This window comes from Micropterus salmoides, unplaced genomic scaffold, assembly GCF_014851395.1.
Source record: "Micropterus salmoides isolate LMB-PRFRI ecotype aquatic unplaced genomic scaffold, ASM1485139v1 Ms_hic_scaffold_7, whole genome shotgun sequence".
NCBI lineage: Eukaryota > Metazoa > Chordata > Actinopteri > Centrarchiformes > Centrarchidae > Micropterus > Micropterus salmoides.
The window spans coordinates 36,095,149-36,120,012 of NW_024044459.1; the positions used below are offsets into that span (position 1 = coordinate 36,095,149).

Below are 24,864 nucleotides of genomic sequence, written 5' to 3' on the forward strand. Positions count from 1 at the left end.
AGGTTGAGCTCAGTTAGCACACAGCTACGCAGGTGGAAACACAAACATGCACAACTGATAACGCACCGATCAGAAGATTCAATAGAAAGATAAAAGGGCCAGAGTCAGTTCATCCAGTTTAGGAACAATGGATCCAGAGAAATCTGAAGGAGGAGGAGGAGGAGGAGGAGGAGGAGGAAGATGAGGAGGTGGAGAACAAGCGTCTCTGTCCTGTCCCAGACCAAAGACAGGACGCTGGGGCAGAATAATCTGCTGTTTGGTGTGTTGTCCTGTTCAGCACAGTCAGGAATAAAAAAAATGTGTGCAAATCTTCACATTTGTTATTTCTTTTCTGTTCATCATGTGAAAAGGTTTCTGAGGCAGAGAATCACAAGCAACATGACTAATAAAGCAGTGTTTGTAGTGTTGTTTTGAATTTCTCTGGGGTTGAACTTGACCGACCTGCCTCATTTAGTTGGGTTGAATCGCACTAGAGTTCGTTTCCCCCCTTTGTGCGGTTCGTTTGTGTGAATGCAGCAATCGCCCTCGGGTGCGCACCAAAAGCGGACCAAACAAGCGGACCGAGACCTCCTTGAAGAGGTGGTTTCGGGTTCCTGGGAATCAGCATCACAGAGAACCTGACGTGGTCGTCTCACGTCCCCACGCTGGTCAAGAAAGCTCAGAAACTGTATTTCTTGAGGAAACTTAAGAAGGCCAAATTCCCACGCCAAGTTCTTGTCAGCTTTTCCAGAGGAGCAACAGAAAGCATCCTGACTGGAAACATCACTAACTGGCACGGGACGTGCACGGCCCGGGACCGGAGGGCTCTGCAGCGGGGGATTAAAACTGCTCCAAAGATCACTGGTTCAGGTGTGATGAAGACGTTTCTGACACTGATGAAGACTTAACGTAGCATGGCTTACGGAGCCCGGCCGAGGAGATCCAGAGCCGTCACACAACATGCCAACACCAAATCTGAAGGATACTTCCTGTCTGATGATATTTATCCTTCGTAGATCTACAGAGATTCACCAAGTGTCCAAATAAAGTTATTATTCTCTCCTCTATTGTTGAAAATGAGATAAATGTGAAGGAAAGTGCTTTGCCTGGTCTTAGTTTTAAGAGATAAAAACTGCTTAACTCAAACTGCTTGACTCATATTGTAAAAGTACAATCAAATCAATTTATCAACAAATATTAAAAACATGTATTTAGTTGATATATTGTTAAAGTATTGTTTAACTATATTTGTTTCTTATTTTTGTGTTTCTATGGTCTCTATTGCTCTGAACTTTATGCAGTCTCTAGAGACCTTTGGGTGTACGTGACAAAACTTCAGTTTAGATAAATGTTGCCAGTAAGGGGTGAAGCTATGGTCCGCTTTTGCTGGAAACTAAAACCGCGAGATAAACAGACAAGGCGTGCCTTCGTGACACACGTGCGCATTTTCTCACCCACAAGATGGGATGTTTGCAAAGAAGTCTGAAGAGAAAGGGGAAGTTTTACTTCTTAAATTTATTTCTTAAAATTAAAATATCTTAAAATTATTTTTAAAGTTAGTGTTAATTTTTAGTAAACTTTAAAAGTTGTTTTTGCGATGGTGATTCTCCTGTGCATTCATGGTGATATCAGTAAAGATCAGTAAAGAAGGCTCTATTTGATAATGTAGCACCAGCTGTTGTGGAAAGAACCTAATTTTATAACCTGGAAGTGTTGTTGTTTTTTATCTAAAAGGGACAGTGCGTATTAATGGACATCTTAGCTTTTCAGCAACGTAAATATGCCAGAATCAGCCAGAAGGCTATTTTCCATCCCCGGCAGTATTCAATATGAGAAAAGATTATTTTCATTTGTGTAATGCATTTAAGATGTTTATGGGGAAGAGATCTATATTTTGTTGTGCTTTGACACTGTGGCCTCCAATATCTGGCCTTTATTGGAATTCATCACTTTATTGTATTAAATTAGTTTGCAGAGACCTACATGAGATGTATTAATTTTTGTTTGTCATTGATTTTCTTTCTTAACTTTTTTTGCGGGTGTTGAAACCACTGGACGGGAGGGGTAACCACTTGTGAAAAGAGAAGTGCGTGAGAATGTAAAGACCAATCAAGCTGTTGAGAAATTGGCGAGGCCCTTCCTGTCTGTCTGTTCTTTATTTAAGTTGCTGACCCTAGAGCTCCGGGGGCAGAAGAGCTGGTGAGGTAGATTTTTGTCAGACCGTTTTCCTTCCCCTGTTCCGAACTGGTAAGTTAGTTTTCTGATACTTCAACATCCACACTGCCACATTAACACACCTCATTACAGATTAAACAGTAAACTGGTCCTTTGTGCTCCCTGGAATCTAAAGGGAGAGAGGAGTGAAGTGGCTGACTAGGAAACTTTTGAATCTGGAGTTAAGACATTTAGTACAGACGGTCAGACCAGCACCTAGGATTGAAACTAGCTTGGTATCAGAGGTCGCCCTTTTTCCTAAGTGGTATCTGAATTCACAATGAGCTAAGGGCGCCCGGAGTTTCCTTGCAGAAGGGCCACTTGTCGTTACACTGTCCATGTGTGAAGAGTCTGTTGGTCATTGGTTCAAATCAAGACGCGTCGTGTGTCCTTCAAGCCACATGCAGCACTTTGTACATAGAGCCAGTGCGTCTGTCTGTAATGACACAAAACAAAGGTTATCTAGACCGTGGCTTGCCCAACAAAATGTATGTAATCATATATAATATTGTCTAATATTTCTTAAAGGGGGAGTTTTCTTCCAGTACTAGTCACATTGTTTCACATTACATGCCCCATAGTGGTTACTGTAAAGCTCATCAGGACATCAGAGGGAAACCAGACGTTAAGCTGAAGTAATAATTGGAAAGGATCAATTCATTATAAGAAGTGTGAAATGTTTTGCAGAATGATGGCCGGTCGGATAAAGAGCCGGAGGACTCTGAGTCTCCTGATCCTCCTCAGCCTCCTCAGCCTCACTGAACTATTTGGTAAGAAATATTTTACATTTTAACACGTTCAGGCTCTTCTACATCTTTAAAGTTTCAGTAATCTGTGATTTGGCAACACCAGCGGTTACCGAGGTAACAAGGTGAATAAACAGCTTGAAACAAGACATGATGTGTGAAATCAATGACAAATCTGTGTTTTCCAGATATTCTCAGTCAATCAATAACATTTCAAAAACATTGAGTGTTTCTCAAAACAATTTGCAAAATGCATCACAATGACAGGTCCTCGTGTTATTGGTTACAAACAATCAGTCAACGTGTTCAACATGTTGTCAGTTCAAGTATTTTCTGATCTAAACTATGGCTGAGGTTTGAATTACAACGACTGAAAATGCACAAGGCTGCATTTCTTCTGTACGAGTCAATTTCAACAGTACAAAGTTACACAAGAGATTGGACTTTACTGTTTGTACTGTAATTTATTGTCAGAGCAGGTCTTTGTGATACAGAAAAGAAAAAGACAGATCAGAAATATCTTAACCCTTTCACGCATAGTGGACCGCTATTCAGAAGCCATTTAATTGAATGGGCAACTTAAATTTGTCAAAACCAAGATGGCCTACAGACGTTGAGAAACACTGTGCAGCTCAGGTAAATCTTGCCATTCCTCCAATTATAGGAGACCCCTGCAGGTAAATAAAGTTTGGTAACATCTGGTAACAACTAAGGAGTAATGCAGTTGTTAAATTTTCCAAGTATTGATTTTATGTTACAATTAATCACCTGTCCACTAAATTGGACATTATGTGGACATTATGTTAAAATATGTGACCACATTAGTTTGACAGCATTAAAAATATAGTTTTCACATACTATATCATTTTATTCTTTAGTTTGTTAAACAAATACTTCTTCAGTTAATACCTTAGGCGCACGCTGTCCACCTTAGTGGACATGTAAGAAACTCCTTGAAAAATGTGTGTTTAAAAAGATTCTAATTTTATTTTGCCTAAAGAGACATAAGAACACATAGGACCAAAAAACTGTTAAAGGCTGATGTTCCTGTCTGTCGGGCTACAGATTCACACAACGGACACATTTACAAAAATAAAGTCTAACAGTCATGTAGAGAAATATGCTGACAGATTGCAAAAACAATTTGGCATGTAGTGACTTCACTTCTGATCTGAGAAAAACTGCAATGACTGAGGCACAGACCAAGTGTCCCCCAGGGGCCATTTACCAGGAGGGATCTCTTTAAATACTGAACTTCCCTGATTTGTTTTAACCAAAACACTGTCAGGAAACCTCGTAACTCCGATAACAAACTAACTCATACAGTGACAGTAAGTGTGGGTTAATACTGCAGGAGACTCACTGAGCCGCTGCTACATTTTAATAAAGTGTCAGCCAATAAGCACGAGGAACACCTACATACAAAGTATAACATTTCTGTTTCAGAGGTGAAAGATGATGAGTGGGAGGAGCTCGGCCCCGACATCGCTGCCCTGCACCGCCTCAGAGGACTGTCTGAACACATGTTTCACGAAAGGCTCCAGAACGCTTCAGACCAAAGGTATCTGGAGAAATGTTTAGATAAATATCTCAGGAACAACTTGATGGAATTTCATTTCCTTTGGCACAAAAGTCGATTTAGACTCAAGGATGAACTGATTAAAATTTGTGGTTAAAAGGTCACTGCGTCCTCACAAAACCCGTTTTTGGCCACAAGTAAATAACTCATACGCTCATTATGACTCAATTTCACACAAATGTCTGGTAGGATAAAATAAAGGGACGACATTTTATATGCAAAAGGTCAAAGATCGACTTCACTGTGAGATCATAGTGTTCTGCAAAACACTTTTCTGGCCGTTACAACATTACAGAGAAACAGAATGGTGCGTTTTAGAACACAGCCTTGTATTTTATATCAACATGTGAGATGGACTTTTATTTCTGTGAGGCGTGAGCAACATGCACTTTTGTTTATTTATGAAGCACCTATTTCAAAACTGCCTCTCTATATATCCTGCCTAATTTCCACTAGATAAATAAATATAAACACAAGATGACAGACGTTGATTAGAGACTCCAACAGTCTGCACAGAGTTGGGTAGGAGCTGTTTTCAGTTCCTTCGCTCCATATTTATGGAACAATCTGCAGACCAAACTCAAAAGTCTTGTATGTTTTAAGTACTTTATATATATTCACTTGTGTACAGTACACAACTTTGTGCGTCTATTGTACATGTTAACTTAAAAAGAGATTCTGGTCTGTTTTTCCCTGTTAAAATAAAAATAAAATAAATAATTCACATTTTGTGAATACTGAATTAATATAGATATTCTGTGCGTGTGTGTGTGTTTGAAGCATCCATGTTTCAGAATTTGTAGCTTCTTTGCAGCAACATCCATATTTGAAGCATTGTAATCCACCACGAGCTCACTGGATCTGCTGAGAGTGAGGGTTCAGGTGAGTAGTAGTAAAGTGAAGGCAACACGTTTCTCACTGGAAATTAATCTAGAATCAAACAGGCAAGACAGCTTTTTTATAAAACACCTTTCCTACACTGCGGCCATTCAAAGTGCTTTACAGATGTGAAAATACAAAGATACTTCAGGATAAATAATTAAAAGATGATAGATTTAACAATGGAATTTAAATTTCAGCTAAAATCCTGAAACGTTTTCAGCCTAGAATGAAAAGAGTCTATAGTGTCGGGGCTTGACTTGTGGTCGAGCACGGCCCTGCATTCTGCGATCAGATCATGTTGGCCCTGGGTATTTATCGGGCAGGTTCTAGTACATGTGCTGTACTTGGTTACACAACTGTTTTAGTGTTTTTAATTTACATTAAAACAATAAAAAAAATAACATTGACAAGTCGCTGCCACGACAACCTGTCAGGCATAGCAGTGCGTATCACATCCCAGCTCCTCCCTCTTCTTCAAATATGGTCAATTCTGGTTCCACAAATCCAAGATGGCCAATATGTCAATGTTCTAATAATTAATAATTTCCTTTGTCTTAGACAATTAATTGAACAAAACAAGACATATGATGGCATCACCTCGTGTTTTTTTTCTTCACCAATTGATAACCTGAATAAATAATCCACAGATTAAATTTAAGCAAAAACAAAACACAGCTAGACGTATTGATCATATCATGGAATAATAATAACCGAGATCTTACAGTATATCATGTCTTTCAAAGTCGATTGACATTTTTATACAAAATGTGTTCAAAATATTTCATTTATACCAATGAGTTGTTATTCTTCTTTCTTAGTTCTCTCAATCTTAAATCGTTAACTTTTCACATGGTCTTTATCAGGTTTTACTGAATCTGTGTAATTATTGTGTGAACGCAGCCTCTATAATAAACATGTTCTTCTTCTTTCAGGGTGGACGTTGACCAAAGTTTGCAGCAGTGTGAGGAGGGGTTTACATCCTGTGACACTCAGATAAAACAGGTTGGTGGATTTTAAAAGAACTGAATTCAATACTGGAATCCAAACCTATGGGCAGAAATATGTGTGACAAGTAAATTAATTTGAATAATAATAATTAATCATTTGTCATTTACATGACGCTTTAATCCAAAGCAATTTACAATTGCTTTTCTATATCAGCCTCTGGAGCAACTAGAGTCTAAGTGTCTTGCTCAGAAGAGCTCGCTCTGTTAAACTCTATTGTGTATAATAGATGTTAGATACATTAGCCGCAGAGCGTGCTATCACAGATTTGAACAGTTTAACCTACCAAATAAAAACATTAACATGCCAAACTTTCAGGGTCGGTCTCAACCCATCCTTGCACTTCAGTTGTGAATCAATTCCTGGTTTGTAACGTTTCTTTGTAAAATGGTCAGCCTTCCACACACACAGTTTTCCAGGAGTGACAGGCATGGTTAAAAAGACGTGTGCTGATTGGCCAAAAAGGAGTTTTGTTAATCTGCACTCGATTGATTCTCCTCAAGAATGTGCGTTTCAACAACTTGACTTTGAATTGTGAGAACTGAATGTGAAAGTAAATAAACAGATGAACTTTCAGTGAGGAACAAATTCAGTTTCAAAGCAAATTATTTCAATTTTATAATATTCAGTCAGTTTAAAGTTTATTGGATTTAAAATTATTAAAATATTTAAATTGAGCAAATTCAATTCAATTTCTGGTGACACATATTTCTGCCCATACAAAACAGTTGAATAAATAAAACTAGTCAGAAACCATGGAGTAAGATACCATATGTCTCATAAATGATTATCTTGACCTAATCTTTATTTATCTTAAATTATTTATATATTTTTATTTTCCAGCACGTTGATGACCAGAAGATACAAGTCCAGCAGGAGTACAGCATGGATCCTCATTACTCAGTAATAGTCAGCAAAGAATGCCTGTTCAATGTCTCATGTGTCCCAGAAGCAGACAGCGACACTGTAGTGAAGATATTTGGAAGAGTTTCAGAAGATGGACAAACTGTGTCTGGCCTTAAAGCAGTCTTAGAAACAAAGCAGGGGAATCACCAGATCTACCAGGTCATGAATCAACCTGACTCAGTTTCTCGCTACCAAATCCCACAAAGAGCGGTTGATCATAGCACACAGTATGACCACCAGCAGATCCTCATTATGCAGGATGACCCTACTGTCAGAAAAGCTGCTACTTCTCTTTATGAGAAACATCCAGCAGTTACCTCTGTCTACGTTCTTGATCAAAACCAGAGACCCAAACTGATCCAGGGTGCCTCTGTGCCTCTGTCAGAGGACAGCAGACTGACGCTGGTAGGCCACGGCGAGAGAGACACCTCTGGAGAGACGAGACTGGCAGGGTACACGGCTCAAGACGTCGCCAAAATCATTCAACGAACCTTCAGGACGGGCGATAAAATCAAAACAACAAGTGTGGTGGCCTGTGAGGTCGGATCAGATAAAGAGTTTGTTGAAACCCTGCTGAGGGAGCTCCGTGAGACCGCCAACATCGAGACAGAGCTGCACCTCAGGAGTGCTGTGCTGCAGGTCAGACACACAGGAGAGATCATCACCCAGGAGATCTCTAAGGAAGGGCTGCGATGGAGACATAATGATGATAGCAAGAAGGTGGTGGCAACCCTCGATAGGAACGGAGACGTAATTATCAGAACTGAGCCTGGCAGGAGAGGAGAGGTAGTTTTTACTAATGAGAGAAACTTTCTAATGCCCCCAAAAAAGAACACACAAAAAAACCCTGGCGGTAAAGGAGAGGCAAGTAATACTCAAGTTACCTACAGAAACAGCTGGCCTGATAAGCCACAGAGATTTATTGACCAGAATGTTTTTGGCAAGTTAAGTCGTGATGACCAAACTGCTATTAATGAACTTGAAGCTCTGTCCTGGGGCTTCTTTCATGCAGACCTGCCACTTCCACAAAAAGTAAACACAGAAAACCTGAACCTAAACCAGAATTATGTAATAGGGGTAAAAAACACAGTAAATAAGCAGCTGTCTGGTATTCAGTGGAAAACAGAGCAGCAGGACCTAAAGAATATTCTTTCCAAGTGTTATGTGATTAACACAGGAAAAGATGTCAGAAGTATCATCCGTCATTATGCAATGACTGGAGAAAATGAGCCCACATACCTGATGGTCAAAGACTGGATATACGTTGTTGATCCTGTAAGTCTGTATGTGTATCCAGTTGGAAAAAAGCTTGACAACAATCAAAGAGAAAATGTCAGCCAAAGGAATGAAGTCAAGAAACGTATTGAGGGACAGACTGACAGAGTGGATTACAGAAACCTTCGAGGTGAAATTAAAAAAACAACATATGCTAATTATGTGAAAGATATTTTCCTTGGAGAGCAAACTTACCTACAGCTAAAAGATGAGCCCTGGTACACCACATATTTCACTGCATCAGTTATAGCTGAATCTGCCCGAAACTTCCGGACATTTCCTCTCATTCTTATGGCCGTGGAAATGGTTGAAAACCCGGCCAACAAAGACGAAGGAGAGAATTTTCTTTTTGAAGAGCATTCAATGGCAACAGGAGGTAGTTGGATTAACAAGGACCTACGTGGATTTAAAGGCTCAGCAACACCTGAAGTTTCCAGCAAACCAACTGCTTCCTCTAGTATAAAGTCTCCCCTTGAAGAAGTCATAGGCAGAGAAGTCAAACTGTATCAATCGTGGATAATCACAAAAGATACCCACGAATTAAATGATGAAAAGGTACGTGAGATTGCACAACATTTCCAGTTAACTGAAGGTGATCCAGTTAAAAATTACAACGATTTCAAAACCAAAATACATTAAAACAGTGGAGCTTCAGCATCTGGCCAATAAAGAGGCTACAATGACGGCTACGCAACTTTCCAAGACCTAAAATCTGCCTTCAAGTTGGAGAATTCCTTTAAACTTGAATCATATTTCAACAAATCCACAATCAGATAAAGACAACATGGTGACACAGAGCTGGACCTCCAGGAGGGCAGCGCCAGAATAAAGAACTGACTGTTCAGATTACTGTTCTCAAATGGTTCATAATCAAATCATCTGTGACAATCATTTTAAGATTCCTTTATCATTTGTTCTTGGAAATAAAAGCATTCAAATTATTATTATTTGTGTTGAAAGATTTCTTTCTTGTCCTTCTATCTCTAACTCTTGAACCAGTTTTTCTGTAGAAAGCATAGAAGCATTTTCCACAGAAAAGACTGAAATAAATGCTGAGACTGTCCTCAGACCTGAAGACACAGGTTCAACCAGAGACTCAAAGACACAAGTTGGGTCAGCTGAGGTTCACAACAACAGTGGGTCACATGGTTCATGTTCCAGTCTGATCACAGCGACCTGCAATGACGGTTATGAAGCTGGAATAAGTAGAAAAAGGAAACATTGGTGTTGAAACTGAAATAACGTTACTCCAACTCTGCTCAGAGAGTGTAGCAAAGAGCTAGCTACATTAGCCGCAGAGCATGCTAATGCTAAGTTCAACAGGCTAACACATAACAAACAGTAAAGCTACATAGAAATGCCAAACTCACAGGTTCAAAGTCTGAAGTTGGTATTGTTGAGTTTTAAAAAGCAAACTTAATGTACTCCAGTGTTTCATTGTTTTCCTTCAAATATAAACCTGCTGGGTTTTCGGCCAAACGATTGCATTAGAATATTGATTAAACCATTGTTTGTATCCTCTTTGTAATATAAAGAAAACTGACACCTCTTTGTTTAGTGCCAGAAGGACAGTTTTTTGACTGTTTCATTGACACTTAAGACAGGGTGTCAACCATTTTGTAGACAAGCCCTGTTGTTCTCCATTAGTTTAGAGCAAAAGACTGTTTATTCCTGTAGATTGAAGGGGGTTTCACGTCTGGGAATTGGCGCTCTTTTTTTCGACCAAAGAAACATAGAGCAGTAAGGTACACCCTTCCTAATTGGGTGACGAAGAAGTAACCAAACGACCAAAGGCTATGGTCCTGAGCCATTTGGAGGAAAAGACCCGCCCACATACCTGGAGGATATTAACAATTTATTTTGTGAGAATCAGGACTGTAAGCTGTAAATCTGAAAAGAGGAACAACTTTTTAGTCCACTGCAGTGTTTTTGTTTCATGTTTGTTCTGTAATGCCATCTTTTATTCACCTATTTTTTAATTAAATTTTCTTGTTAATTTTCATCGGATCAAGCCTCTCCTTTCTCAAAATCTGAAAAAAACACAACAGTATCGATCCATCCTTGGGCTTCAGTCTTAAAGTGAGTCCTGGTTTGTAACGTTACCGGTCCTCTGTGTGAAATGGTTAGCACCGCCGTTTTCAGGAGCGCTGGAAATGGTCAAAAATTAGTGTGCTGATTGGCTGAAAAAGACCACCAGAGGTACTGGTCCCTGGTCTTGCGTAGCTGGATCAGGTCTGGTTTGATGCTGTTCATCTTCTTGTCGATCTCTCTGTAGACGGCAGCTTGTTTCTTCAGGTCCACCTCCAGGTGTCGCTTACTGTTCACAATCTCGCTGATCCGAGACTTCAGCTTGTCGTAGTTCTCCATGATCCTGTGCAGAGATTAGAGACTTTTACTTGCTGCACACTTTAACTCAGTCAGTCCTCCATGTTTTCCATGAGATCTGCTATTTGTTACATTAAGTCTGTGGAGATATAGATGTTAATTGAATTAGCATATTCTGAAAAATATAAAGTGACTGACTTCTGAGTTGACCATAGGTTGCAGTGAGGCAAAAAGTGCCACGCCCACTTTGCGCAATCATTACCAATTTTTATACATCAACTGAGTTGAGACCCGAGATCGTACAAACCGAATTTTGTACGAATCCATCCAGAGACTTACGAGGTATAAACGTTTTGCTAGTGTAGCACCACCTAGTGGAAGAATATCTCAGGACTGCTCAGCAAAGCTCGGGCCGAGCATCTGAAGAGATGAGCCAAGTTTGGTTACAATAGCTTAAGCCAAATTTGATTTACGGGAATTTATGTAAAGTTGTACATAATTACACAAAAGTAAAAACTTAAGAAGAAAAAAACAGATTGACGTATCAAAATTCTTTTGATGACTTTTGATCAGTGACATCCGTGGATGATCCTGTCAAAGTTTCAGGTCCGTTGGCGAAACCATCTGAGACGAGTTCGCAAAAACAGGTTTTAGAGAAAAGTGATAGAAAGTCATTTAAAATTACATTTTTAGAGCAGAAGACCATTGGAGCAAAGATGCAGATATATCCAGAGATTAAAATGATTAAAGAAGTTTGACTCTAAACAAAGCCGTTTTTGAGATAAATGCAAAAACGCAAAGTTGATTTTATAGCGCCACCATGAGGGCCATTTTTTTTGTCTGAGTAGTGTGTGGAATTTTGGTGAGTTTTCGTCCAGCAGTTTTTGCATCCCAAAAACTTTTAGCGGAGAAAAAGAAGAAAGAAGAACTTTATTTTATTTAAAAGATGTTAAAAACAACATATACCATCAGAACTCCTCCTCAGCTGTTGATCTACTTTTGAGCCACTTTGTTGGACAGATCGCTGTTTCTCTACATGTTTCAGTGGGACGGTGACGCTTCAGTCCGGAGGGCAACATGCGCTTTGACGATATTTGCCGCCAAGTGCTGTTGTGGGTGTATATAAACATTTGAAAAGCTAGACCCAGAAAATGAGACGAGGTGAGTTCTTCAGACGAATTTCCGGTAAAAAAAAAATCGTCTGGTATTCAGACCAAGATGGTATTTTACGTATATGGATTGTTGGAACAGAGGAAAGATAAACACAAGACGCCCGTTAAACAAATAAGGACGTCTGATAAAATGCCATATACCTTCACACATTGGGGCCTCCCAGTTAGAAAGTCCATCATCCAGCTCATGAGGACAAGCTCGATGTGGATGCTCTGTAGACTTTCTGCTCTGTAGACTTCATAATTAAAGAGTAGGCTCTTTAATGAAACTTATAGTTAGGGCTGCTCAGGTGAGTCCTGAACCATCCCTAGTTATGCAGCTATAGGCCTAGACTGCCAGGAGACTTCCCATGATGCACTGAGCTCTTCTCTATCCCTCCATCTAAAAAGATGCTCTATATGAAAAGTGCAACGAGAAAACGTTTGTTATGATACGGAGATATAAAATTTAAATGTTATCATCTTTAATGACACCCAGGCACCAGACTACCTGAACACATTTACATGAACTGCTAAAATCTGAAAAAATGTACTTCTGTCAGATGTGTTCTAGTTTAAACTCAGTTAACAAAACTATTTCAACTAATTCTAAGTAATATTGTATAATATATGATATTGGCTAATATTTCTTAAAGGGGGAGTTGTCATTTTCTTATTTGGTTTCCAAACACTCATGAATTAAATTAGAAGAAAGGGTCAGACTGTTTCTGAGTGAAAGATTTAAGTTAAGCTAGAAAATGTTCCAATGGAAAAACAAAAAGCACAAAAAGTGGGTTTGAATATTTTAAAACCTTTATCTTATGAATTGGAGCTATAAAAAACTTCATTTCATTGTTATCGTCTTTAATGACACCCAGGAACCAGACTACCTGAACACATTTGCATGAACTGCTAGGAACTCTTTGTGCAACAGCTCTGATAAAAAATGTACCTCTGTCCTATGTGTTCTAGTTTAAACTCACAGTTTACACAACTATTTTTTGATTTCCAAACACATGTAGGAGAAATAAATGCTTGGGAGCAGCATCATAACTTTATCTCAGCATTACAGTATACTCTCATAAAATGTTAAATACACATTTTATTTGCAAGTGTGTTGATGAAACCCTTTGGAAGAAAGATTTGTCCTTTTGGCTTCTGCTGTTGTATCGAGGGGAAACATGTTGCATGTTCTAAAGCCAGAGTAAAATGATTTGATTCCGTAAAACAAACAGCCTGATTACATTTGTGGAACTGATGCAGTTGATCAGTTGATTGGGTTCCTGAACACCAACAGCTAACGAATGTGGTCCAGTTACAAAGTTACAACAACTACCAGGGTCCACTGACCTTCTGTAGCAGCCCAGGAGCTACAGTACAACACACAGCAACTGTACTAAAACCACAAGGCAGAACTTAAGAGTAAAATAACAGATGCACTACCAATAGTAGTGATTGTAACATGTAAAATTGTGGTTTTTGAAAATCCTCCTTCCTGCCCAGTCCTAGGGGGGCGGGACTTGGCCTTAACCTGTCAGGCAACACCTGAACATATAAGAGGTCTGGATGAAGCCCTGCTCAGTCTGTCCCTTCGCTTGCTGCAGAGAGTCGGTCTGCACGTTATATTGCCCATCTTTCCCAGTTGGCTGAGCACCGGACGCAACATTTGGGTAAGTTATGGATATTTGTTTTAGGTACTGATGTTTCTGTTTAACAGCTCTCACCTCTGGGCTTCATGCTTCAACTGGCGTGTCAGTGCAGAGGCTTTTTAGATTAAACTACCACAAAGTAAAGTTTCTACAGTGGTAATAAAACAGTGGTAACGTCAAGAATGATCATAATTGTGATATTAAAGCATTAATGGTTGCACAAATGGTGGTGAACAACCTGGAGGCTGCACACCTCCCCGGCGATGAGACTTGACACCTGTTTAAAAAGAACTTTAGGGTATTTAGTTTGGATTATGGTGTCAGTTACTGGATCACTAGTGATGGGAATTACAGCTATTTTAAATAAATCTGCAAGATTCTTCATCTGCAATACAAAATACAAGATGGTTACAAAATGGTAAAACTGTAGCCCACTTCCGTAACGTTTCAATCATTCAAATTGTGGAACTAACATGCTGCATTAAGAAAGTTTTACTTTTGTTTTCTCTTAGAATCAGAATCAGCTTTATTTGCCAGGTATGTGTACACAAATGAGGAATTTGACTCAGGACTGTACAGCCGGAGGACATCAGAGGGAAACCAGATATTGTGAAGCTGAAGTAATAATTGGAAAGGGTCAGTTCATCACTACCTTGATTATAAGAACTTTAAATGTTTTGCAGAATGATGGTCGGGCGGATAAAGAGCCGGAGGACTCTGAGTCTCATTATCCTCCTCTGCCTCTTCAGCCTCACTGAACTATTTGGTAAGAAATATTTTACATTCAGGCACGTTCAGGCTCTCTTTTACGTTTTCAAAGTTTTAACAATATTTGATTTGGCAACACCAGCGGTTACCGAGGTAACAAGGTGAATAAACAGCTTGAAACAAGACACAATGTGTGAAATCAATACAGTGACAAATCTGTGTTTTACAGCTTCATTAATTGAGAGAATTTCACTTTTAATCTGAGAAATTCAGAAAACGCACACCGCGTTCTGTGTTCAACAGGTGTGCATGAAACAAATAACAATCAATACTGCTGAGTCTTGTGTGTCAGCACAGGAAAACCGTCATGGCAAAAAGAACTGCTGCACCTCTGACGGTGTAACAAAGTGAATCAGGTGTTGTTGCGTTAGCGAGTTATTGTGGTTGGCCTCCAGTCTGCTTACCTCTATAACCTCTGCCAGTTTCCTCAAGACTTGGTTGTGACGCCATCCATATCGACCTTTCACCAGCACTATCTTACAACTAGACAGGATGTGCTGCTGGCTTGGTTTGGGGTCATTGCAGAGCTGGCATCTTTCCTCTGAGCTGTACCACATATACAGATTGCCAGGGCTTGGCAGTGTGTTATATGTGCACCCAATGAAAAAGCCTTACCTAGCTTGTGGTATCCTCCACATATCCGCCCAACTTGTGACCCAGTTGAATACGCCTTCTCAGGTTATCCAGCTCCCTTGCTGCCGTTGCCCAACAGCTCTGACCCTGTATTGCTCCTCCTCCATTCTGACCACTTCCAGATCTCCCTCACAAATGAGAAACAAGGAACAGATCTATAGAGTGAGCTGAGACAGCCATATGTTCTTTTAATGATATAATCAATGTGAGGTTTAAAGGTAAACTTGTGATCAGTCCACATTCCAAGGTATTTAAATGAGTCCAATTTCCCCATGGGAGACCCATCCTCAAAATAAAATATGCAAATTAAGAGTACAAGGTTGTCTTTGCCTCGGAGCAAACATCATACAACAAGAATGGTGTTTGGGATGAGGCACAATGATTTTTTATTGTGAAGCCATTTTTGCGTCACAATTAAGTCGGTTAGTAATTTGTTCTCAGCAGTCTAAATGACAGTATCATCAGCATAAAAATTAACCTTGCAGAAGGAACAGGTGTGAGATTAATCATTAATGAAGACTGTAAACAAAAGAGGTCCTAGAGTGGATCCTTGAGGAACCCCCTTATCAACCAATAAATAATCATACAATGTACCTTTAAAAGAAACACTGTCACCTATTGTGAAAATAAGATTCAAACTAATTCCATAGTTCCAAGCAAAATTTAATGATCTGCAATATCAAAAGCCTTAAAAAGGTCAATAAAAATAGCACCAGTTACTGTACCTGCCCCTTATCAAAAGCAGAGAAAATGTCATTGGTGAACTTCAATACAACTGTAGAAAGTTAGGCCTAAAGCCTAATTGGTAAGGGTATAAGATATAACTTAATAATTGATTAAAAATCATTTTCTCAAATATTTTGGCATTGGTGTAAATAATAGAAATAGGCCGAAAGTTATTCATATTAGAGGCATCATCTGCTTTGAGGAGACGGGTAACTTTTGCATATTTCCATGTGGTGGGAACAGTGCAAGTAGTCAAAGACAAATTAAATAAGTCCATAAGTAGAAATACCAATACATGAGCAACAAGTTTAATAAACCTAGGACCAGTATCAGGACCAGTATTACTGTTATCCTTATGAAAATATTTTCAAAGTTAACTGGATCCACTTAAGGAGTGATATATTCAGCATGAGGAACACCTACAACTGATCCTGGGGATCATGAAGTATGACATTTTTGTTTCAGAGGTGAGAGAGGATGAGTGGGAGAATCTCAGTCCTGACATTGCAGCACTGTACCGACTCAGAAGATTGTCTGTACCCATGTTTCATGAAAGGATCAAGAACCCTTTAGACCAAAGGTATCTGGATAAATGTCTCTTTTACAACTGAACACACAGTATTCTATATATTTAAGCAAATATATGCATATATTAGGTGCCCCTGTCATCTTTCTTATGAAAATAAGGTTAAGGTGGGATGAAGAAGTTTCAGAGACTGATGAAGACTTAAACAGCATGTTTTATTGACCCCAGCCAGGAAGATACAGTACCAGCATACAATGTGTAAATATATGCAGGGCCAACACCAGATCTCAAGGGTACCTTCTGTGAGGGGATATTTACGCTTCCTAGAACTACAGAGATTCACTAAAGCCTCGAATATACCGATGTGTCAATACGAATACAAAGATACTACAATAAATAATTAAAAGACAATAGATATTAAAAACAAGATTAAAAGACAAATATGTGAAACTGAGCTAAAAGCCTGAAACTTTTTTAGCCTAGATTTGAAAGAGTCTAGTGTCTGGGCTAGACTTGTTGTCAAGCACGGCTCTGCATTCTGAGATCAGATAATGTTGGCTAGGGGTATATATTGGTCAGGTTCTATTGTCAGTACTTGCTTCCACATCTGGTTGTTTTAGAGTGTTTTTAATCGAGAAAATAAATTAAACAAGAACTGTATTTCATCTTAGGGACACATCCATCCATGGGGCCAGAGTTAAGAGATCCAGTAGAGGGTAAGGATACATTCACTCTTTCTTTTCAACTAAACTCTTTGGTTCAGATCTGTGAAAATACTTTTATTCAAAATCTCATGCAGAGCAAGCAGGAACCTCTGGGTCTGAAAAGTGAAGACAATGCTGAAGTGCCTTAAACCTGCACTCTCTCTAAAGGCCAGCCTGCTGCAAAAAGAAGTACGATTGTATAGGAGTCTAAAAGAAAATGAGGCGACTACTTAGCTGATATATTACCTCAGTAAACAAGTCTTTTTTTCCACCCAAGTCTTCTTCAACACAGCATGATGTTCATTTAGTAAATTATGGTCCCATTTAGAGGAAAACAGACCAAAAAGCATGGGAGGCTTTAGGGTGGGACTATCTTGTGAAGTCGCAACCACAGTGACCTGTCAGGCATAGCAATGTGCATCCCTCCACAGCTCCACCCTCTTGTCCAAATATGGTCACTTCTGGTTCAAAAAATCCAAGATGGTGACAAGGGGCGAACGCGCAAAATTCTGGACCCTGTGTATAGGCTTCTTGATGGACCCCTTCCCACATCCACGGCTATTCATTCTACTATGTCTGTGGGGTCTCCTCACATGAGGGCCGTATATACCCAGCAAATAATCCTCAGATTAAGATGAAGTAAAAACAATACACCAGTAGACATATTGATCATATAATGGATTAAGACCAATATCTTACGTATATCATATCTTTCAGAGTCCAGATGGATTATAAAATCCATCAAAATATTTCATTTATACCAATGTGTTGTTATTCTTCTTTCTTAGGGAAGGTACTGTAAATCTTAAGTCATTAACTTTTCACATGGTCTTTATCAGGTTTTAATGAATTTGTTTAATTATTGTCTGAACTAAGCCTCTATGATAAACATGATTATCTTCTTTTAGGGTGGACATTGACCACAGTTTGCAGGGTCATTTGCAGCAGTGTGAGGAGGGGTTTACATCCTGTGACATTCAAATGGAACAGGTTGGTAGAAGAAAATCGATAAACACCACTGAGTGTAGAAGAGTTGAATTGGGGGGTGGTGATGGCGCAATGGATAAGACACCCACCTTTGGTGTGAGAGACCCGGGCTCAACTCCCCGCTGTGAAACACCAATGTGTCCCTGAGCAAGACACTTAACCCCTAGTTGCTCCAGATGCGTGCAACCTCTGACACATATATATAGCAAATGTAAGTCGCTTTAGATAAAAGCTTCAGCTAAATGAATAAATGTAAATTTCCAATACTGGAATCCAAATCTTTGGGGAGAAATATGTGTCACTAGAAACTGAATTTGAATAACAACAACATTAATAATAATTAGTGCTGGGCAACGATTAAAAAATGATTAATTATGTTGTCATGCTCAAAATTAATTAATGAATTCTAAATTAGTGTAGTACGCACTTTTAATTTAAATGTACTGCTATATACACAAAAGTACAATAACGTGGTATGCAAACACTTTAAACCAATAAGGTGCTTTTTACCAGCAGTATTCCCTTTGCACAGTAGCAATAAAATATTTCTTGTAAATCTCAACTTAAACATTAATGTTATCAAATCAAAAAAAAAACAAAGCTATTTGCCACTGCCAGGGCATTACCTTTTATCTAGCTTTTTAAAACAAGTTACCATCAGAGTCCAGAGCCACGATCATAACATCATGACAGGCACCTTCTGAGCAGCACAAATCAGAGAGACTGATCCTCGCAGTTTGTGAGTTTCCAGAATCTAAATAGTTATCAGGACATCAACAGGAGGGAATTCGCACGGCAGAGCATCCCCGCAAAACTAGTTTTCTCCATTAATGTTGTGCAATTTTCACTTAAGTTAAATAGGCAACATCTGTGTAAGGGACTACATAGGCAGAGTGTCGCTTCCCGTGTGAAAAGACCTTAAAATGCAAAATACACAGAAAAGCAACATATAAATGTCAAACTTGCAGGTTTGGTATCAACACACCCTTGCACTTCACAGCTGTGAATCAAATCCTGGTTTCTAACATTATTGGTACTTGTAAAATGGTTATCGCTGCACACACACAGTTTTCCAGGAGTGACAGAAATGGTAAAACAAGATAAGTGCCGTTTGGACAAAAAGAAGCTCTGTGAATCTGCACTTCATTGATCCTCCTCAAGAATGTGTGTTTCTACAACTTGAATTTGAATTGTGAGAACTGAATGTGAAAGTAAATAGACAGATGAATAATTAAATATCATAATTTTACAATCAGTTTAAAGTTTATTGAAATTTAGTATTAAACTAATACATTCAATAGTAAATTATTCAATTTAAATTGAACAGTTCAAATTTAAATCTAGTTTCTAGTGACATATATTTCTGCCCATACAAAACAGTTAAATGAATAAAACTAGTTATCAAAAGGGTTCAACCTCAGAAAACATGGAGTGAGATACCATATATTTCATCAATAATTACCTTGACCTAATTTTTTATTTATATTAAATTATTTATTTTTAATTTTCCAGCATATTGATGAACAGAAGATACAAGTCAGGCTGTGTAGCTCTTCAAAGATCTCACACAGCTACAGCCAAAAACTTCTGGTCATGACTGACAAAGAAAAGTCAACAGAGGACAGAGTCCAGCAGGAGTACAGCATGGATCCTCATTACTCAGTAATAGTCAGCAAAGAATGCCTGTTCAATGTCTCATGTGTCCCAGAAGCAGACAGCGACACTGTAGTGAAGATATTTGGAAGAGTTTCAGAAGATGGACAAACTGTGTCTGGCCTTAAAGCAGTCTTAGAAACAAAGCAGGGGAATCACCAGATCTACCAGGTCATGAATCAACCTGACTCAGTTTCTCGCTACCAAATCCCACAAAGAGCGGTTGATCATAGCACACAGTATGACCACCAGCAGATCCTCATTATGCAGGATGACCCTACTGTCAGAGAAGCTGCTACTTCTCTTTATGAGAAACATCCAGCAGTTACCTCTGTCTACGTTCTTGATCAAAACCAGAGACCCAAACTGATCCAGGGTGCCTCTGTGCCTCTGTCAGAGGACAGCAGACTGACGCTGGTAGGCCACGGCGAGAGAGACAGCTCTGGAGAGACGAGACTGGCAGGGTACACGGCTCAAGACGTCGCCAAAATCATTCAACGAACCTTCAGGACGGGCGATAAAATCAAAACAACAAGTGTGGTGGCCTGTGAGGTCGGATCAGATAAAGAGTTTGTTGAAACCCTGCTGAGGGAGCTCCGTGAGACCGCCAACATCGAGACAGAGCTGCACCTCAGGAGTGCTGTGCTGCAGGTCAGACACACAGGAGAGATCATCACCCAAGAGATCTCTAAGGAAGGGCTGCGATGGAGACATAATGATGATAGCAAGAAGGTGGTGGCAACCCTCGATAGGAACGGAGACGTAATTATCAGAACTGAGCCTGGCAGGAGAGGAGAGGTAGTTTTTACTAATGAGAGAAACTTTCTAATGATCAAAGGTCTAGAAATTACCTACAGAAACAGCTGGCCTGATAAGCCACAGAGATTTATTGACCAGAATGTTTTTGACAAGTTAAGTGGTGATGACAAAACTGCTCTTAATGAACTTGAAGCTCTGTCCTGGGGCTTCTTTCATACAAACTTGCCACTTCCAGAAAAAGTAAAGACTGAAAAGTTGAACACAAAAGACTATGTAATAGGGGTTAAAAAAATGACAGAAAAAAATGAGCTGTACGAGATAAAGTTCCTAGATACTGAGAAGGATCTTAAGCGTCTTCTTTCCGAGTGTTATGTGATTAATACAGGAAAAGATGTCAGAAGTATCATCCGTCATTATGCAAAGACTGGAGAAAATGAGCCCACATACCTGATGGTCAAAGACTGGATATACGTTGTTGATCCTGTAAGTCTGTATGTGTATCCAGTCGGAAAAAAGCTTGACACCAATCAAAGAGATGATGAGAAGCAAAGGAATGAAGTCAAGAAACGTATTGAGGGACAGACTGACAGAATGGATTACAGAAACCTTCGAGGTGAAATTAAAAAAACAAGATATGCTAATTATGTGAAAGATATTTTCCTTGGAGAGCAAACTTACCTACAGCTAAAAGATGAGCCCTGGTACACCACATATTTCACTGCATCAGTTATAGCTGAATCTGCCCGAAACTTCCGGACATTTCCTCTCATTCTTATGGCCGTGGAAATGGTTGAAAACCCAGTCAACAAAGAGGAAGGAGAGAATTTTCTTTTTGAAGAGCATTCAATGGCAACAGGAGGTAGCTGGATTAACAAGGACCTACGTGGATTTAAAGGCTCAGCAACACTTCCACCAACTGCTTCCTCTAGTGAGAAGAACCTTAGAGAAGTCATAGACAGAGAAGTCAAACTTTATAATTTGTGGATAAATACCAAAGACAGTAAGGTTTCAGATGATGAAAAGGTACGCGAGATTGCAGAGCATTTCCAGTTAACTGAAGGTGATCCAGTTAAAAATTACAACGATTTCAAAACCAAAATACATTAAAACAGTGGAGCTTCACCATCTGGCCAATAAAGAGGCTACAATGACGGCTACGCAACTTTCCAAGACCTAAAATCTGCCTTCAAGTTGGAGAATTCCTTTAAACTTGAATCATATTTCATCCAGAGGAAGAGTATTTGTTATTTATCTGCTCAACAAATCCACAATCAGATAAAGACAACATTTGGTGACACAGAGCTGGACCTCCAGGAGGGCAGCGCCAGAATAAAGAACTGACTGTTCAGATTACTGTTCTCAAATGGTTCATAATCAAATCATCTGTGACAATCATTTTAAGATTCCTTTATCATTTGTTCTTGGAAATAAAAGCATTCAAATTATTATTATTTGTGTTGAAAGATTTCTTTCTTGTCCTTCTATCTCTAACTCTTGAACCAGTTTTTCTGTAGAAAGCATAGAAGCATTTTCCACAGAAAAGACTGAAATAAATGCTGAGACTGTCCTCAGACCTGAAGACACAGGTTCAACCAGAGACACAAAGACACAAGTTGGGTCAGCTGAGGTTCACAACAACAGTGGGTCACATGGTTCATGTTCCAGTCTGATCACAGCGACCTGCAATGACGGTTATGAAGCTGGAATAAGTAGAAAAAGGAAACATTGGTGTTGAAACTGAAATAACGTTACTCCAACTCTGCTCAGAGAGTGTAGCAAAGAGCTAGCTACATTAGCCGCAGAGCATGCTAATGCTAAGTTCAACAGGCTAACACATAACAAACAGTAAAGCTACATAGAAATGCCAAACTCACAGGTTCAAGTCTGAAGTTGGTATTGTTGAGTTTTAAAAAGCAAACTTAATGTACTCCAGTGTTTCAGTGTTTTCCTTCAAATATAAACCTGCTGGGTTTTAGGCCAAACGATTGCATTAGAATATTGATTAAACCATTGTTTGTATCCTCTTTGTAATATAAAGGAAACTGACACCTCTTTGTTTAGTGCCAGAAGGACAGTTTTTTGACTGTTTCATTGACACTTAAGACAGGGTGTCAACCATTTTCTAGACAAGCCCTGTTGTTCTCCATTAGTTTAGAGCAAAAGACTGTTTATTCCTGTAGATTGAAGGGGGTTTCACGTCTGGGAATTGGCGCTCTTTTGTTCGACCAACAGTAACATAGAGCAGTAAGGTACACCCTTCCTAATTGGGTGACGAAGAAGTAACCAAACGACCAATGGCTATGGTCCTGAGCCATTTGGAGGAAAAGACCCGCCCACATACCTGGAGGATATTAACAATTCATTTTGTGAGAATCAGGACTGTAAGCTGTAAATCTGAAAAGAGGAACAACTTTCCAGTCCACTGCAGTGTTTTTGTTTCATGTTTGTTCTGTAATGCCATCTTTTATTCACCTATTTTTTAATTAAATTTTCTTGTTAATTTTCATCGGATCAAGCCTCTCCTTTCTCAAAATCTGAAAAAAACGCAACAGTATCGATCCATCCTTGGGCTTCAGTTTTAAAGTGAGTGGTTTGTAACGTTACCGGTCCTCTGTGTGAAATGGTTAGCACCACCGTTTTCAGGAGCGCAGGAAATGGTCAAAAATTAGTGTGCTGATTGGCTGAAAAAGACCACCAGAGGTACTGGTTCCTGGTCTTGCGGAGCTGGATCAGGTCCGGTTTGATGCTGTTCATCTTCTTGTCGATCTCTCTGTAGACGGCGGCCTGTTTCTTCAGGTCCACCTCCAGGTGTCGCTTACTGTTCACAATCTCGCTGATCCGAGACTTCAGCTTGTCGTAGTTCTCCATGATCCTGTGCAGAGATTAGAGACTTTTACTTGCTGCACACTTTAACTCAGTCAGTCCTCCATGTTTTCCATGAGATCTGCTATTTGTTACATTAAGTCTGTGGAGATATAGATGTTAATTGAATTAGCATATTCTGAAAAATATAAAGTGACTGACTTCTGAGTTGACCATAGGTTGCAGTGAGGCAAAAAGTGCCACGCCCACTTTGCGCAATCATTACCAATTTTTATACATTAACTGAGTTGAGACCCGAGATCGTACAAACCGAGTTTTGTACGAATCCATCCAGAGACTTACGAGGTATAAACGTTTTGCTAGTGTAGCACCACCTAGTGGAAGAATATCTCAGGACTGCTCAGCAAAGCTCGGGCCGAGCATCTGAAGAGATGAGCCAAGTTTGGTTACAATAGCTTAAGCCAAATTTGATTTACGGGAATTTATGTAAAGTTGTACATAATTACACAAAAGTAAAAACTAAAGAAGAAAAAAACAGATTGACGTATCAAAATTCTTTTGATGACTTTTGATCAGTGACATCTGTGGATGATCCTGTCAAAGTTTCAGGTCCGTTGGCGAAACCATCTGAGACGAGTTCGCAAAAACAGGTTTTAGAGAAAAGTGATAGAAAGTCGTTTAAAATGACATTTTTAGAGCAGAAGACCATTGGAGCAAAGATGCAGATATATCCAGAGATTAAAATGATTAAAGAAGTTTGACTCTAAACAAAGCCGTTTTTGAGATAAATGCAAAAACGCAATATATAGCGCCACCATGAGGGCCATTTTTTTTGTCTGAGTAGTGTGTGGAATTTTGGTGAGTTTTCGTCCAGCAGTTTTTGCATCCCAAAAACTTTTAGCGGAGAAAAAGAAGAAAGAAGAACTTTATTTTATTTAAAAGATGTTAAAAACAACATATACCTTGGCATCAGAACTCCTCCTCAGCTGTTGATCTACTTTTGAGCCACTTTGTTGGACAGATCGCTGTTTCTCTACATGTTTCAGTGGGACGGTGATGCTTCAGTCCGGAGGGCAACATGCGCTTTGACGATATTTGCCGCCATCTGCTGCTGTGGGTGTATATAAACATTTGAAAAGCTAGACCCAGAAAATGAGACGAGGTGAGTTCTTCAGACGAATTTCCGGTAAAAAAAAATCATCTGGTATTCAGACCAAGATGGTATTTTACGTATATGGATTGTTGGAACAGAGGAAAGATAAACACAAGACGCCCGTTAAACAAATAAGGACGTCTGATAAAATGCCATATACCTTCACACATTGGGGCCTCCCAGTTAGAAAGTCCATCATCCAGCTCATGAGGACAAGCTCGATGTGGATGCTCTGTAGACTTTCTGCTCTGTAGACTTCATAATTAAAGAGTAGGCTCTTTAATGAAACTTATAGTTAGGGCTGCTCAGGTGAGTCCTGAACCATCCCTAGTTATGCAGCTATAGGCCTAGACTGCCAGGAGACTTCCCATGATGCACTGAGCTCTTCTCTCCCCCCCCATCTAAAAAGATGCTCTATATG

General features: G+C 39.4%; 1 protein-coding gene across 2 annotated transcripts; it reads left to right on the forward strand.

Annotated features, from left to right (window-relative positions):
• The first annotated feature begins 2,088 nt into the window (after positions 1 to 2,088).
• LOC119891543 lies at positions 2,089 to 21,915 on the forward strand. Of its 2 annotated transcripts, XM_038703268.1 has the most exons (6): positions 2,089 to 2,226; positions 2,881 to 2,963; positions 4,386 to 4,500; positions 6,333 to 6,402; positions 7,249 to 7,281; positions 19,691 to 21,915. In XM_038703268.1, the coding sequence occupies exons 2-6, from the start codon at positions 2,882 to 2,884 to the stop codon at positions 21,572 to 21,574; spliced, it is 2,184 nt and encodes a 727-aa protein (XP_038559196.1). In that variant the 5' UTR covers positions 2,089 to 2,226; position 2,881; the 3' UTR covers positions 21,575 to 21,915. The 2 variants fall into 2 exon arrangements, with proteins under 2 accessions (XP_038559196.1, XP_038559195.1); XM_038703267.1 differs by lacking the exon at positions 19,691 to 21,915 and having other exon boundaries at positions 2,092 to 2,226; positions 7,249 to 9,530.
• Positions 21,916 to 24,864: the final 2,949 nt, after the last annotated feature.